Source organism: Prionailurus bengalensis, chromosome B3 (genome assembly GCF_016509475.1).
Source record: "Prionailurus bengalensis isolate Pbe53 chromosome B3, Fcat_Pben_1.1_paternal_pri, whole genome shotgun sequence".
Taxonomy (NCBI): domain Eukaryota; kingdom Metazoa; phylum Chordata; class Mammalia; order Carnivora; family Felidae; genus Prionailurus; species Prionailurus bengalensis.
The window spans coordinates 37,555,309-37,571,362 of NC_057355.1; the positions used below are offsets into that span (position 1 = coordinate 37,555,309).

Here is a 16,054-nt window from a genome sequence, read left to right on the forward strand (position 1 = left end):
CCTTGATTAACTTTATGTGCAGAATTACATTTGATGGAGGACAAACTCCCTGAATCCCAACAGCATTCACAGTATCCTCACCACGCCAACCCCACCCCCACCATACAAATACAAACATCACCCTCAGAACCCAGTCCTTCAAATAGATTATGTACTTATGATGACAAGACATTTGAACATCAAAAAATGAGCTACTTTTACTAAAGCTACAGATAAAACTTGAATGTGTTTGCAAAACAAAATGTTCAGTATCACCCTCCATACTCAACAGAATCACCTGTTAAGATCAGCAGATTCCTGAAAATACCTCAGTACAGTATGAAGTGTTTACCTACAAGAAAATATGTTCTAAACAATTATCAATCAACCCATTAAACAGCAAAGCTGAACTTAACCAAACTATTCAAGAGTTACAGCACATTTTCATATGCAAATAATGCTGCTAATTACAAATGAGTGTTATCTGATATCCTTTCTATTGGGCATAGCAGGTTTGCCACTTGGAAAAACTCTGGGGCTCCTGGGTGGCTCAGTCGGTTAAGCATCCGACTTTGGCTCAGGTCATGATCTCGTGGTTCCGTTAGTTTAAGTCCCACATTGGGATCTCTGTTGTCAGCACAGAGCCTGCTTTGGATCCTCTGTCTCCCTCTCTCTGCCCTTCCCTTGACCATGCATGCATGATCTTGCTCTCTGTTTCTCTCTCAAAATGAAATAAACATTAGACAAATTTAATTAAAATATTTTTTAAAAAGTCTGGAATTAAGAGTTATTAACTTTAACTGTTTCCCCCTTATTAGTCTAAACTATTCCTGGGATTACAATTTAAATTTAGGAGTGAAAAATAATGGCAATCCTAAAATTCTTATTACTGTCCCTGAATTGAATAATTAGTATTCAATTACACAAAGAATGGCACACTTTAAAAAAAAAAAAAAAAAAAAAAAAAAACCTTTCACCTTTAAGATGTCACCTGATTTTGAAATCACAGATTGGAATAACTTTTGTACAAAAGTCTTCATTTTCCAGGGATGCCTGGGTGACTCAGTCGGTTGAGCATCTGACTTCCGCTCAGGTCATGATCTCGTGGTTCGTGAGTTCAAGCCCCATGATGGGCTTTGTGCTGACAGCTCGGAGCCTGGAGCCTGCTTCAAAATCTGTGTTGTGCGCTCTCTCTCTCTCTCTCTCTCTCTCTCTCTCTCTCTCTCTCTCCCTGCCCCTCCCCCGTTCGCGGTCTGCCTCCCTCTCTCTCTCAGAAATAAATAAACATTAAAAAAAAAATTTTTTTTAATCTTCATTTTCCAGGCTTACCTTGACACCCTGGGGAAAGACACTTGAGGAATACAGAGGCTGAAGCTTTTCAAATACAACTCTGAAGAAGGCAGAAAGAAACTAGAAAAGCATTCTGAGTTTTATAATCTCTAGGTTCCACTTCAATCCCACAAGAGGGAAAGGAAGAAAATGAAATAGGTTGAATGCAAACCAATCATCTTAGATACCTGGTAAGAGCTAAGAAGATCTGCCAAAGAGGAAATTATTTGCTAAATAGGTTAGGAGACATCTGTATGGATTTTTCATTTATCCAAGACATTTCTATCCTCTACAACAGAAAAAAGCCAATCAAGGGTTGAGACATAACCTTGAGAAAATAAAAAGTTACACAATTCCCTCTTTATTACTGACTTAAAACACTTGAGAGCACAGTCATTCAATGCAATGCATTAGTATTTTTACTACAGAAATGCAAGATGCAATTCAACAGTTTCTGCTTGCAAACTTGCCTTGTAAATGGGATCACTATTATCTATAAACAAGCTATTTTTTCTTTTAAATAATAAAAAAAAATACCACGGGTGAGAAGGTGAAAGGGCTAGTCTCATTTTAAGCTACAGACTCTTGCACTGTGACTCTTATACAAGCAGTGTTCAGGTTCTCCAAGATTTTGCTCTCTGGACTCCTTTACAGTCTAGAAAATGGAGGACGCCCAAAATCTTTGTTGATTAAATCTATTCATATTTACTGTATTAGAAATTAAAACAAATTTTTAAAATATTTATAATTTTAAAATAATAAATTCACAGGGTGCCTGGGTGGCTCAGTCCATTAAGTGTCCAACTGATCTCGCAATCCGTGAGTTTGAGCCCCGCGTCGGGCTCTGTGCTAACAGCTCAGAGCCTGGAGCCTGCTTCAGATTCTGGGTCTCCCTCTCTTTCTGCTCCTCCCCCATTCATGCTCTATCTCTCAAAAATAAAAAAAAACAATAAATTCACTATTTATTAACATAAATCACATGTAAATTTTAAGAACTATATTCCAAGACAAAAATATATTAACAAGAAAACTGTCATTGTTTTACATTTTTACACACCTTTTTCATACAAACCTCTGGCTTAATAAAGACAGCCTGATTCTCGTATCCACTTTTGCATTTAATCTGCTGCATGAGGTTGTTTTGACTAAAGTACATGAAGAAAATTCAGCCTCACACAGGTATGTAGTTGGAAAAAGATATTTCAATAGCCTTTTCAAGTAACTATGGATACTCTTTGATCCTTCACCAAAACTCAGCAAGTGGCAGTTTCTTAAAGGCTGCTGCAATATGGAATCTGAAACCGGATCACTGAATACTTCCTACTCTGATTTACTGAAATCCATTGGTCTATCTTCCATTTCCAATGGATCTTTTTACCCATGCATGATTTTGTAATCCCATGCATTATTTAGAAATCATTGCTTCACTGAGTTACGCAGCTCTTCCAAATGTCGACACTTCCACTACACAACTTCAATGTATCACATTCATTAGTACCACCAGTGATCTTATCAAAAAGTACTGGGAACCTATCAAACACAGTAGCAAATACAAGTCTCCCAAAATTCTATTTTCCCTGGAAAGCTTGAATTTTATCATCAGCAACAAATATTGTCAATTGTTCTCTGGCACAGAAACTGTCTGCTCAATATCCAAGTCTGTATAACCACACTTTGTCAGCCATTTTTTCAAGTAAAAACGGTATTCCATTAAAAAAGCAGCTAGGTTCAGCCTATAACTCAAACAACTGAACAACACCTTTTCTTTCAGTTAACCATAGGGTTTGGTACTCAGTAAAAGTGCTTTTACAGGTACTTACCATTTCATCACACAACGTATATCTTAAAATGTACTCAAGGACTGAGACATAATCAATCAATACATTTGGGGGGGAGGATTTATTTAGGACACTAAGTGTAACTGGCATTTGTTTCTTATTTTTTTTTATTTTTTTTTTAATTTTTTTTTTTAACGTTTATTTATTTTTGGGACAGAGAGAGACAGAGCATGAACGGGGGAGGGGCAGAGAGAGAGGGAGACACAGAATCGGAAACAGGCTCCAGGCTCTGAGCCATCAGCCCAGAGCCCGACGTGGGGCTCGAACTCCCGGACAGCGAGATCGTGACCTGGCTGAAGTCGGACGCTTAACCGACTGCGCCACCCAGGCACCCCATTTGTTTTTTAATTCCAAATGCATGGTCATGTGCTAAACTAGGACAGTTTAGTGCCACTGCCTTAATTCACGCTAAGCCACCAGCAGTTTTACCCACCACTGATTTTGCAAACACCTTACTACTGGTTAGAAAAATCATTTTGACCTGCAGGACCCCCAGAAAGAGCCTGGTGGCCTCTTTCTAGAGGTCTGGAAAATGGACTCTGAGAACCACTGTAATAGCTAATATATTACGTACATGACTTTAAAGAAGATTAATTTTTAAATAAATATTGTTATAACAAGAATGTTTAAAAATACACATACATGCATAGAGATATACTCAAATCACTGATAGCCTGCTACCTCACAGTGGGAACCCAAACATAATGAATGACAGAATGTGGTAGATACTTCTTGAATAAATAACAAATGATTGCCAAGTACCTACCATAAGCGAGGCTATAAGCTAGGTGCCTCTATATTCCCATTCTTGGGTAACTTACAGAACCCTAGAGACTAGAATGATGATTTTAATGTATGAGAAAAATGTTTATCCTGAAATCTTTCAGATCTTTTTTTAAGATTAGACCTACATGCCTGCAAGAAAAAGTCTTAAAATTCACCATAAAGCACAAGATAGCATGTTAAATTCTATTTTAAGCACTATGCCATGAAGCTAAAAACAGGCTTGCTCACATTCAGAAACCCAAATACAAAATGAACTGCTTTGGCTGTGCACTGCCAGAATCCCATAAAGAGCTTACATTCCATTTCCCCTCAAGCCAAACAACCCTTACCTGTTTTAGTTTTTATTCCTATTTTTCAGTGAAACTCCAAAGTTAATACCATACATGTTACATTTATTATGGCAACTATTTAAAAAGCAACAATATAACAAAACCATCAAAACAAGTTAAGAACTTTAAAAAAAATTTTTTTTTAATGTTTTTATTTATTTTTGAGACAGAGAGAGACAGAGCATGAACGGGGGAGGGGCAGAGAGAGGGAGACACAGAAGTGGAAACAGGCTCCAGGCTCTGAGCTGTCAGCAGAGAGCCCGACGCGGGGCTCGAACTCACGGACCATGAGATCATGACCTGAGCCGAAGTCGGCCGCTCAACCGACTGAGCCACCCAGGCGCCCCAAGTAAGAACTTTTAGACATACACATTGATAAATTCAAGAGGTAAACCTCTATAAACATACATACAAAATATGTGTGCTGTTAAAAAGAATGAGACCATCTCATTTTGGGATACAGCATGGAAAGATCTTCAATAAGTATTATTAAGAAAGAAAAAAAAAGGCAAGTCAAAGTATAGTAGATACAGTATGATCCCATTTATGTTTTTAGAAAATATATTCATGTACATGTACATTCATTTAGTAATACTTATTAAGTTCCTTCTCTGTGCCTATTCTGTTCTGAATCCAGACATATAAACATACAAAAATTACAAATATTATACAAGCACACACACATGCCCAAAGAAAAATGAATAAGTCAGACACAGAAGACTATATATGATTTCATTTATATGAAATGTCCAAAATACTAATCTGCTTTCTGTCTCTGTAGATTTGCCTATTTTGGACATTTCATACAAATTTACAAAGACATAAAATCTACAGAGACAAAAAGCAGATTAGCAGCTGCCTCAGGGTGAAATGAGTTGTGGGCAATGGGGGAAATAGCTGAAAGGTGCAGGATTTCTCAGGGGATAAGAAAAATATTCTAAAATGGACTATGGTGATGGTTGCACCACTTTGTGTATGTATTAAAAATCATTTAACTGTGTATCTTACATAGATGAACTGTATGGTATGTGAATTATATCTCAATAAAGCTGTTATACTCCTCACTCCCAAAAAAGAATAGACACCAAAGTGATTGCCTCTGGTGGGAGAGGGGGGTTTGAAGATAATGAAGTGCCTTAAAATTGTACTCTACTTACTTCTATACCATTACAATAAGAAATGTATTCACTTATTACATACGTAAGTTAAAGAAATATAAAAGATAAACCTGAAACAGTCCTTCAAAGATATCTATATTTTTATTATCTATATATTATCTATATAGATATCAAAGATATCTATATTATTCTGGATATGTTATTCAAGTTCATCTACAAAGCAGCCATGAAAAAAAAAAATGTGAGGTTGTGAATATTTACAATTTAGACCATCATACAGACATGTACATCAGCCCCTTTACTAACAGAAACAAATGTTGAACATAATTTGTTCATTTCACAAATATATCTTAAGCACCTACTGTGTCCACAGGGTAGGGATTGGGGAAAATGAAATGGTATACAAAGTACAACACTAATCAACAAAAAGAAACAAACTACCAGCTCTGGCTTTAAGTTAAGAACTTTTGCCATAGAGTGGAGGAGACAAAACACACACAAAGTGGACGGGGATCAAACTATGTAGAAAATCCTGAATACGTGAGAGCTAAAACTTTATCCTGTTTTCAATGGAAAGCCACTGGAGTGACAGGATGAAAAGAATGTTTTGGGAAAATTAACCTGGCAACCAAAGGAGGGAAACTGAGCAGGAAAGGTTAGGAAGGAGATGAAGTTTTAAAAAATAGGAACACTGGGGCGCCTGGGTGGCTCAGTCGGTTAAGCGTCCAACTTCAGCTCAGGTCACGATCTCGCGGTCCATGAGTTCGAGCCCGCGTCGGGCTCTGGGCTGATGGCTCAGAGCCTGGAGCCTGCTTCCGATTCTGTGTCTCCCTCTCTCTCTGCCCCTCCCCCGTTCATGTTCTGTCTCTCTCTGTCTCAAAAATAAATAAACATAAAAAAAAACAAAAACAGGAACATTTGCTGGGGCACCTAGGTGGCTCAGTAAGTTGAGCAACCTACTTGGGCTCAGGTCATGGTCTCATGGCAAGAGTTTGAGCCCTGCATGGGGCCCACTGCTATGGGCGCAGAGCCCCTGCTTGGAATGCTCTGTCCCCCTCTATCAGTGCTCCTCCCCCGCTTACACTCTCTCTGTCAAAAATAAAATAAACATTGAAAAAAAAAATAGGAACATTTGCAACAATCCCGTGAGACATACTGATATTTCAGTTACCGGGTGGTGTTCAAAGGGTTTAGATGTATTTTGTTTGCTTGATCTAAGGTGAAACAGAAAAGGAAAAAAAGATAGTTTCTTCATTTTGCTGAGTTTTGGATATTCATTACAAAGAATGAAGTTTTACCAGAAAATTGTGAAGGGAGGAAGGGTTGGGGGCGGGGTGGGGGGGGCTATCATTTCATGTGATACCACTTAAACCAAAAGTAGAGGGAATCAAAAGAAATGGCAGTCCCACAATTTTTAACATGGAAAGGGAAGTATAATCATATTTTGTAGTAAGAGTAGTAAAAAGTGCATGACAATTATGAAATTGATAATAAAATACAACTAAGTACTTAAAATTTCTTGGTCACCTATTTTTTAAAATCCTCATGGTAAAACTTGTTACATAAATTCAAGTCTAGGTGATCAACTTTTGAGTTTGATCAATTTCACACCCTTAACTGTTCCTTCTACACTGCAGTAGTTTTCAGATGTTGCACTATATATATATACATATATATATATATACACATATATATATATACATATATATATATATACACATATATATATATATACATATATATATATACATATATATATATGTATATATATATAAACGTTTATTTTTGGAGAGACAGACAAAGCGTGAGTGGGGGAGGGACAGAGACAGAGGAAGACACAGAATCCCAAGCAGGCGCCAGGGAACCTGACATGGGGCTGGAACATAAGAGTTGTGAGATCATGACCTGAGCGGAAGTCGAATGCTTAACCAACTGAGCCACCCAGGCACCCCGCATAAATTATATTCTTAACTCAACTGATATGTGCATTTATTGATTTAACCCATAAAAGTTTCTTAAAATAGAAAAATATTTCATTGACTATGTAATCTCTTTTCTATAACAGCCTCCTCAAAACAATGTTACCTACCAATATAATACTAAGGCAACACTTAAGTTTTGAGATTAAAAATGAGTAAGGCAAATTCTCATTTCCACTTTATCTATATTAATGCTCAACACTGCTTTTCCTAAAATGTCAGTTAAAAACACATGCACATCTACACAAGGCACATAAACTTCCGATATTTGATTATTGTGATACAATTTCAAAAATCAAGCACACTTGAAATAAATTATAAATGCTGTTTGATACTCTATTTCATACTTCATCAAAAGTTCTGATTGAGAAGCAATGTTTACTTGTATTTTATAGAATATATCTCTGCCATCATTTAATAATCTTATCTGATACGTTTACAGAAATAGAAACAAAAGTACAATGAACAAATCAAGAATTACTTATTTCACTCACAACACTTCCATCTAATCAAAATACCATTTGCTGTGCTGCCTACAGCACAGAAAAAGTTCTGTCATATCAATGTATTTTGTTATTAAAAAAAAAAAACATTTGCCAACTTTTAGATCAGGCTGTTTGTTAAGACACTGTTTAAAATAGCAAAAAGTTGGAAATAATCTAATTGTTCAATGATAAGGTACTAGCTGAATAAAATACAATGTTACCTTTCAAATGATCACATAGACCTATATTTACTAACCTAGAAAGATAGCCATGAAAATAGCAGATTACAAATAAAGAGAAGTGTGATCTCTTTTTGTGATGAATATACATACACATATGCTCACAGAGAGTCTAAACGGATAGATACCCAGATGTTAACCATGATATTTCTAAGTGCTGGGATTACAGGTGTTTATTTTTTCTGCTTACTTTTCAGCATTCTCTGAAATATTCAAAGTAAAATGACATTTGCAAGAATTAAAACATCTATGATTCCAACTAACAAACTCCAAAATCTTCCTTGCAAAAAGCCCAAGGAATATCCAAAAATACCCTGGCATAGAGCAAGAGGGAAAGTATTAGCAACAACATAACTAAAATTCTTTGTGACCAAGGCACCCTAGATGTCTCCAGGACTGACATGGCACCTTTACAACAGCCTATAGAGTACAGGGCTTGAAATCACAAGACCTAGGTTCAAGTCCCTGCCACTTTTATTTGTATGACCTTGGGCTAGCTGCTTACTCTTTCTGGTCTCACTTTATCAATAAAAGAGAGCTATTACCTGCCTTCCTACCTCAAAGAACGTTTAGAAAGATCAGATGAGATAATGTGATACATTATTAACTGGAAAGTACCATATAAAAATAATTCATCCAAATATTAAAAAAAAAAAAAAAATGATGCATAACACCAGAGCAAATTATTTCAAAAAACACAGCACAATCAATTCTGTAATGAACCAGGGGTCTTGTTTTAAAAGGCTACAATCGGGGCGCCTGGGTGGCGCAGTCGGTTAAGCATCCGACTTCAGCCAGGTCACGATCTCGCGGTCCGTGAGTTCGAGCCCCGCGTCGGGCTCTGGGCTGATGGCTCAGAGCCTGGAGCCTGTTTCCGATTCTGTGTCTCCCTCTCTCTCTGCCCCTCCCCCGTTCATGCTCTGTCTCTCTCTGTCCCAAAAATAAAAATAAACGTTGAAAAAAAAAAAATTTTAAAGGCTACAATCATCATAAACAGCCAATTTTTCAGAAACCCTAACACTTCTTCCCAGTTCCCACTACAACCATGAGCCATTTAATTTCCTTATCCCTAGTTACCACCTAGAAAGGGTACAAATTACACTGAACTCAAAAAGCTTCAGCAAGAACCCTGGAGCAACATGTTGATGGAGTTCACCAGGAGAAACCCAAGGTTAATCAGCTATGGACTCACCACTAAGCACTATTACAATTCACAGTGGTTACAAGAGACTCTTTGAAAAGAAAGACACTACAATGACCCAGGAGAAAACTGTGGATGAAAAAGCAGTATTTCAAAACAATTATATGAAATCCTTAAAAACTAAAGGGTTTTATAAATTGTTTTTAAATACTGTTCATAAAAATGGTGACTTAAAACAAAAGTCATCTAAATGTGGCACGTGACACAAAACCAAGTTAGGGAGATTCAAAGCAAATCCATGAATAAATTGTCAGATTTATATGCTTCTACCTGAAAGAGAGGCAGACAATTCACACCACAAAGATCAAAATCAAGTGGCTATTTCTTGAAAATAAAGAGGCAGACTTTGACAACAGAATTTACTGACAGGCTTATAGATACTTTAAAAACAACGTTTTAAAAAGATGGCTTCAGGGCGCTTGGGTGGCTCAATCTGCCGACTCTTGAGTTTGGCTCAGGTCACTGATCCCAGGGCTGTGGGATCGAGCTCCACGACAGGCACTATGCTGAGCATGGGGCCTGCTTGGGATTCTCTCCCCACCCCCTCCACCGCCCCTCTCCCCTCTCTCTAAAAGAAAATAAAATAAATATTAAAATAAATAATAAAAGAATGGCTTCTCTTCCCATTGAATTCCATTATTTAACTCCACTAAAATGAACTTCTTCCTTCCCACTGTTCCTCCTGTGAGTTAAAATGGCAATGTAAATTGATTTGAGTTTTAGTGCAAAAAAATTGTAATTAAGAAGTACTCTAAGAGAAACTACATGAAGCTGTCAGATTATTAACTTCCAAGATCATCTGGCCATCACACCCTCCTTCTCTTTAAGTTCCCAAAGATAATAAAATGCTCACTCTACATTCTTACAAATGTCATTTACGGGTATTCCCCTAATGAAAAATTAAACTTTTCATAAACAAATGTGCACAGAGAATTCTTTTTGATATGTGTGACTCACAATCTAATTTTTATTGGCAGTATCTTCAAGTGTTGCAGCTTGCACTATTCCTACAGGAGATACAGACCTATCCGTCTTCCCATCTGATCTTTGTAGATTTGTTATAGATTTAAAAGGACTCACTAAAATGGGCCATGAGGAAAATAATCTTGAATACAATCCACAGCAAAATGAAATGTGGGTTGTGAATTAAGATAACAAAAAAGTCACGGTATTTACTCAAAGCCTCATAGTTGGAAATCCATTGTAAGTATTGTAATTTCACCTAAAACTTTGAGAAAAAATCTGGCTTTTTCTTAAATCTTATTCTGACTTTTCCTATCTTATTAGGAATAAATGCTATTTACATCCAAAACAAAAAACAAAAACCCATCAGAAAATATAATTTCCGAGAGGAGTATCTTCCAAAGCTTACTGCACAGAAAATTATATACACACATTCTCAAATAACTATGGTAGGCATTCCTAAGATCATCTACCTAAAAAAAAAAAAAAAAAAAAAAAGAACAGCAAATCCAACCACAATCAAGTACTAAAATTTTTAACACAGCTATCACCAGCTAAGCAATTTATCACAGCTTCTCAAAGTATTGGGCACACAGAGTGACAAACCAGTATGTCAAAACAGTTATTATAATTTGAAAAAAAAAACTGTACTACAGGAACACAAGATGAGTTTTTCCTCTGGAAAAAAATTCAAGTAGATTTTTGAAAGAGCAAAAAGGGAGACCAATTTTAGAAAAATAATGTTTCCCCCCAGTGTTTAGCATTTATCTGATACAGCCTCATTTTTGCAAAGAGAAACTTTACCTAACAAGACTCACACCAGGGATCTGATCTATCCCCAAAGGCACTTTCTTAAAATGAGAAAGAACAAAGGAGGAAATCTCCCAGCATGTGCTTTCCATACCAGTTTCTTTGGACAGCATCAAGAGTGACAATATAGCCAGCCCAAGCTTTTCAGCTTTATTCTGTGGCCCGTGTACAACAGAACTGATTAGCTATCACTCAAAAGGATTCCAAACAAAATAAATATTAGAAGGTAAAGATCATAGCAACATAGTGACTACATCGCAAGGGTGTAACTACAGAAGACATGTATCTTATTAAACTTGTGTACTTTTCATTTCAAGAGTTAATGACCTCAGAATATTCAAATTCCTGAGGCTTTTTCATTTCAGTCAATAGTTTGAAACTGGATTAAAAAAAAAAAAAAAAAAAGAAACCAACCACTCCAAATCTGCTCTCCCTTAAATTAATTTGTAGTTAGAAGTCAATTTAAAAAGAGTGACATTCAAAGCCAGTGCCTTACTTAATACACAAATTTTGGGATGTTAACATTGCAAAATTACTGGGGAAACCGATCTTTCAGCGAAGCTTTCCAGAGAAAAACTCTCCAGAAACAAACCTGGCGCTTGGCTGTTCTAGAAGCTGTCGTTTCAGTATAACAGAGAAAATAAATTTTAAATAATTTTTATTAATTATGGAAAGAGGACCCCCCGACCCCCCCCCCCCCCCCGCCAAAGATTTACAAGTGTGTATCCCCATCTCCACTCTGACAGAGATGTCAGTTCTCTGGGTCAAGATAAAACCAGCTGCTTGGCTCACACACAGGAAGCCACAGACAGGGGAATATCGCGTTCAGAGCCTCGAAATAATACGCGTTAGTTAAAACTGCCTGCTACTAAACCAAAATTATTCAAGCGGAGCCCCATTTGTCACAATCCAATCATAAGGGTTCTACCCGCCCTCCCCCAACGGCTTGTGTAGTGGTGGGTATATCTATCTGCTTCGGTAAAGAAGCCATCATCAGGTAAAGAAGACTGGGGTGGGAGAAAAAGCGGGGAACAGGGGGCACCCTTTCATCCAATTTCGCGAGGCGTGAGTAATTGGTACAGTTGAGAGGAACGGAGGAACGTTCTATTTATCGGGGGTTGAAGTAGGGTGAGGGGAGAATTTCGTTCAAATCAACATGGCCAGCAAGATGTCCCTACAAACAAAAGGCAACGGGGGGATATAAACACGAACCATTCACCTCCATCAGCTATAGCATCGCCATCATGGTGTGTGCAGAGACCCCCAAAGGCTCCTCTCACCCTCCGCACCAGCCAGAGGAAGCGAAGGAAAAGAAGGGAGAGGTAGCTGCTTCCCACCACCCACCACTGCTTCCAAATACACACCCTTCGGGGGGGGGGGGGGGGCTCCCCCCCCCCGCGGTTGCCCAGAATCAGAGAGAAAGTAACGTCCCGCCCAGGCAGACTCCCCCGCCACCCCTCGGCCGAACCCCAACGCCGGCCCGGGGCTCACTAAACTTTACCGGAGCTTCTCCCCACATCCCCGCCCCAATGCCCCAAGATCGCGCTGCCCACAAGCTGGGCACCCCCGGCGCCTCCTGACAGGCGGGCAGCCGGGGAGAGCCGACTCCGGGGTGGGGGCGGCAGGGAGCCACTGAGGGGCGGGGCGGCCGGAGCCAAGTTCCCGGGGGTCTAAGGAGAGCTCCTGACAGCAGCCCGGGACTGCAAAGGAGGAAGAGGAAGCGGCGGCGGGGAGCTTTCCCAATCCCCCCTACACGAGCACCCTGCCCCAGCCCCCGTTCCCCATGGGGGGGCGGGGAGGCTGGCTGGAAGGTGAGGAAGCCGAGCCCAGGGGGCAGCCGAGGCCCCCACCTCCCGACTCCCGATCTCTTCCCCCGCCACCCCCGCCAGAGGCGCCCACAACAATAACACGCCGGGGACGACCCGTCAGCGCCCCCGAGGCACCCGGGGCCCGCGGCCCGCCGCTGCCGGGCCCCCTCAGCTGGGGCCGGGCGCGCCGCTCCTCCCTACAACTCCAGGCCCGGGTGGAGTCAGGCCCGAGCGGCCCCCCAGGGTCAGACCCATCCCCCCCGGCAGCAGCGGCGCCGTCTCCGCGGCCGAATATTAGAAGTGAATTCGAGCTGCGCTTTACCTTTAGTTCCGCACTGTCCGCCATCTTGCGTCTGTCAGCGCAAGCGCACTGAACCTCGCCGGGGGCCGCCGCTAGACCCGCCCCTCTAGCCAGCCTGGCCCCGCCCCGGCCCGTCCCCTCTTGCCCCTCCACCTCCCCGTCCCGCCCCCGGCCTCCGCCCCTCTCCGGGCGCTCGGAGCCCCGCCCCGGGCACGTACAGCAGGGAGACGGGCACGTACCATTTAAATAATGGCGCCAAGCGGGGAGGTTTGACAGTTACTCCCCCCTCGGCCTCCCCGCCCCCCATCCTCTCCTGGCTAGCTCCTCCAGAGAAAGGCCGGAGCGAGTGGGCTGCCGGCCTGAGCCCCGCCCCTCCGCGGCCTGCAGAACCTTGCTGCAAAGCTTCGATGCCTACAGTCACAGAAACTATAATGGCCCCCTCCCCCAATCAGCGAGTCCTTTTCAGCACCTGCTACCTTCGAGGCTACAATCCGTTACATTTGAAGATCACTTGATGAAGCATTTCCAGATTTATTAGCTCAGATCCTGCTCATGACAGTGCGGTGAAGTGGGCAGAGCAGAGAATACAATTCACGTGGTATATATGTGTGTGTATATGTGTGTGTATATATATATATATATACATATACACAGTGTGTACACACACACACACACACACACACATATATATATAGTCAGAAATGAAAGCTCAGGCAGGGAAAGTGACTTGCCCAAACACTTGACGGGGGGGGGGGGGGGGGGGGGGGTGACCTAAGACAAAATTCTGAAGACGTTCGTTCATGAACTCTTTGTTTCAACAATTATTTAGTGATTATGTTCCAGTCCTGTTCCTTTATATATACATCGGAAAATTAAATACAACTAAGTCCCTGCCCTCCTGTAGTTCTCTAATGGAGGTACAGACAAGTGATAAAGATACAATTACAAATGGTGATGAGTACTAGAAAAGAAAAAAGGGTCCAGTGAGAGAATAGCGATTGGAAGGAGATGGACTTAATGCAAGGAGGGCTTTCTCCAATAAACTGACATTTTAAGTAGATGTGATGAAAGAATTATTTCACACCTTTTCCTCCCTATTGGAAGCCTCCTATACCTCCTCTCCAACCCCCACTTTTTGCTAGCAATTTTGCTTCATACCTCATGGAAAAACTTAAAAGATAACAGACATGAACTCCCTTCTCCCCATCCAAACTATTCTTACAGGCAGTTACATTTGGGTTACTATGAATGAAGTGTCCCTGTGCCTATGAAGGCCAGTCCCTCTACCAGTGACCTGGATTCCTTTCCCTCCCACATTCCTAAGAATTTTACTCCTACAATCACCTCCCCCTTCCAACATCATTACTTTTTCCCCTATTAGATTACTCCTATCAGCATATAAACATACGGAAATTCCTCCCATCTAAAACAAACCTCCATTGGCTCCAAAATCTCCCAAACTGCCCTGTTTCTCTCTCTTCACTGCATAAATTCTCCGAGAGGTTTTTCAAGATCTCTCTACAGCGCTTGTTCCCACTTCCTCATGTCACATTCCCTTCTCAGCCCCTCTGATCCAGCTTTGACTTCTCTCAAGATCCCTTATCAAGATTATTAACAACCTCCGTGTCTCCAAAACCAATTGTCAATTCTCTATTCTTATCTAAAATGACCCTCTCAGCAGAATTGCAAACAGTTGACAAGACTCCTTTCTCCTGAAACACTTTTCCCCCTGAACTTCCTTCGACATCTCACTGTCCTGATTTTCCTGTTCCTTCACTGAGCCTCCTTTTCAAACTCTTCTGCTGATTTCTCTTCTTTGGCTCAATCTTTAAATGTTGTAGTGCTCCAGGGCTCAGTCCTTACCTGTCACCTCCATTTAACTCTCCCCAGGTGAACTCATCCAACTCTTTGACATTCAAATTTCTGTCCAGCCCAGACCTCCCCACCCAAATCCAGGTTCATAAATCCAACCGGCTACTTAATATCTCTACTTCATGACTCCTTGTCATCTTGAGCTTACCATGTCAAATAGAGCTTGGATTTTATCCCCCGATCCTGTTCCTTTCCCAGTACTCTCAGTGGATGGCACCATCATCCACCCAGATGTCCAAACCAAAAATCTGGAAATCATCCTTGCTTCCTCTCTTTCAGTCACCTCTCACATCCAATCCATCAGCCGGTCCAGCTGACTCTGCCTCTAAACCATATCCCAAGCCCACTGGCTGCCCACTACCATCACCCTATTCCAAGATGGCATAATTTTACAACTGGATTGCTAAGAAGGAAGCCCCTACACACTTTTGCCTTCTGGGGGCTGTGGTATAATAAAAATACCGCTTGACTTTGTCCCTGGTTCCTGTCACAGAGCTCCTAAAACCTCAGAAATTTCCTGAGAGATAGGATTGTGTTTTGTTATTCAAAATGAGCCCCTTTCCACCACACCCGCACCAAAGTTTATACTAATGAGATGAGAGGGCGTGGCTCCCGGGGAGCTTCAGGTTGAGAGCTGGTCACTACAAAGACTCAACACATGATTAGAGGGATGTTAGTAAATACAAGGAAGTACTAGGAAGTGGGTGGCCAGAGAGGGCAGGGAATCTCTGCATCCCCTCCCTTCATGCATTGCCCTATGCATTTCTTTCATTTGGCTGTTCCTGAGTTCTTTCCTTTATAATAAACTGGTAAATGTAAGTAAAGTGTTTCCTTGAGTTTTATGAGTCCATTCTAATGAATTATCAAACCTGAGGAGGAATTCTAGGAATCCTCAAATTTGTTCAGACAGAACTACAAGTGGCCCATAGGACTGGCAACTGGCATCTGAAGTAGGGGCAGGCTTGTGGGACTCAGCCCTAAAGCTGTGGGGTCAGAGCTTACCCCTGGAGTGGATGT

The 16,054-nt window shown here is 40.9% G+C and overlaps 1 protein-coding gene across 6 annotated transcripts in view; it reads right to left on the bottom strand.

Annotated features, from left to right (window-relative positions):
- Positions 1-13,506, bottom strand: part of PIAS1 (protein inhibitor of activated STAT 1) — a 125,966-nt gene extending 112,460 nt beyond the window's left edge. For 2 of the 6 annotated variants that reach the window (XM_043554063.1, XM_043554064.1), the window contains exon 1: positions 13,187-13,274. In XM_043554063.1, the coding sequence (XP_043409998.1) occupies positions 13,187-13,210 (24 nt within the window). In that variant the 5' untranslated portion in view covers positions 13,211-13,274. Of the gene's footprint in view, positions 1-12,268; positions 12,380-13,186; positions 13,276-13,404 lie in introns of those variants that run through there. The other 4 variants (XM_043554061.1, XM_043554059.1, XM_043554060.1 and 1 more) reach the window with 4 other exon arrangements.
- Between the last annotated feature and the right edge of the window lie 2,548 nt (positions 13,507-16,054).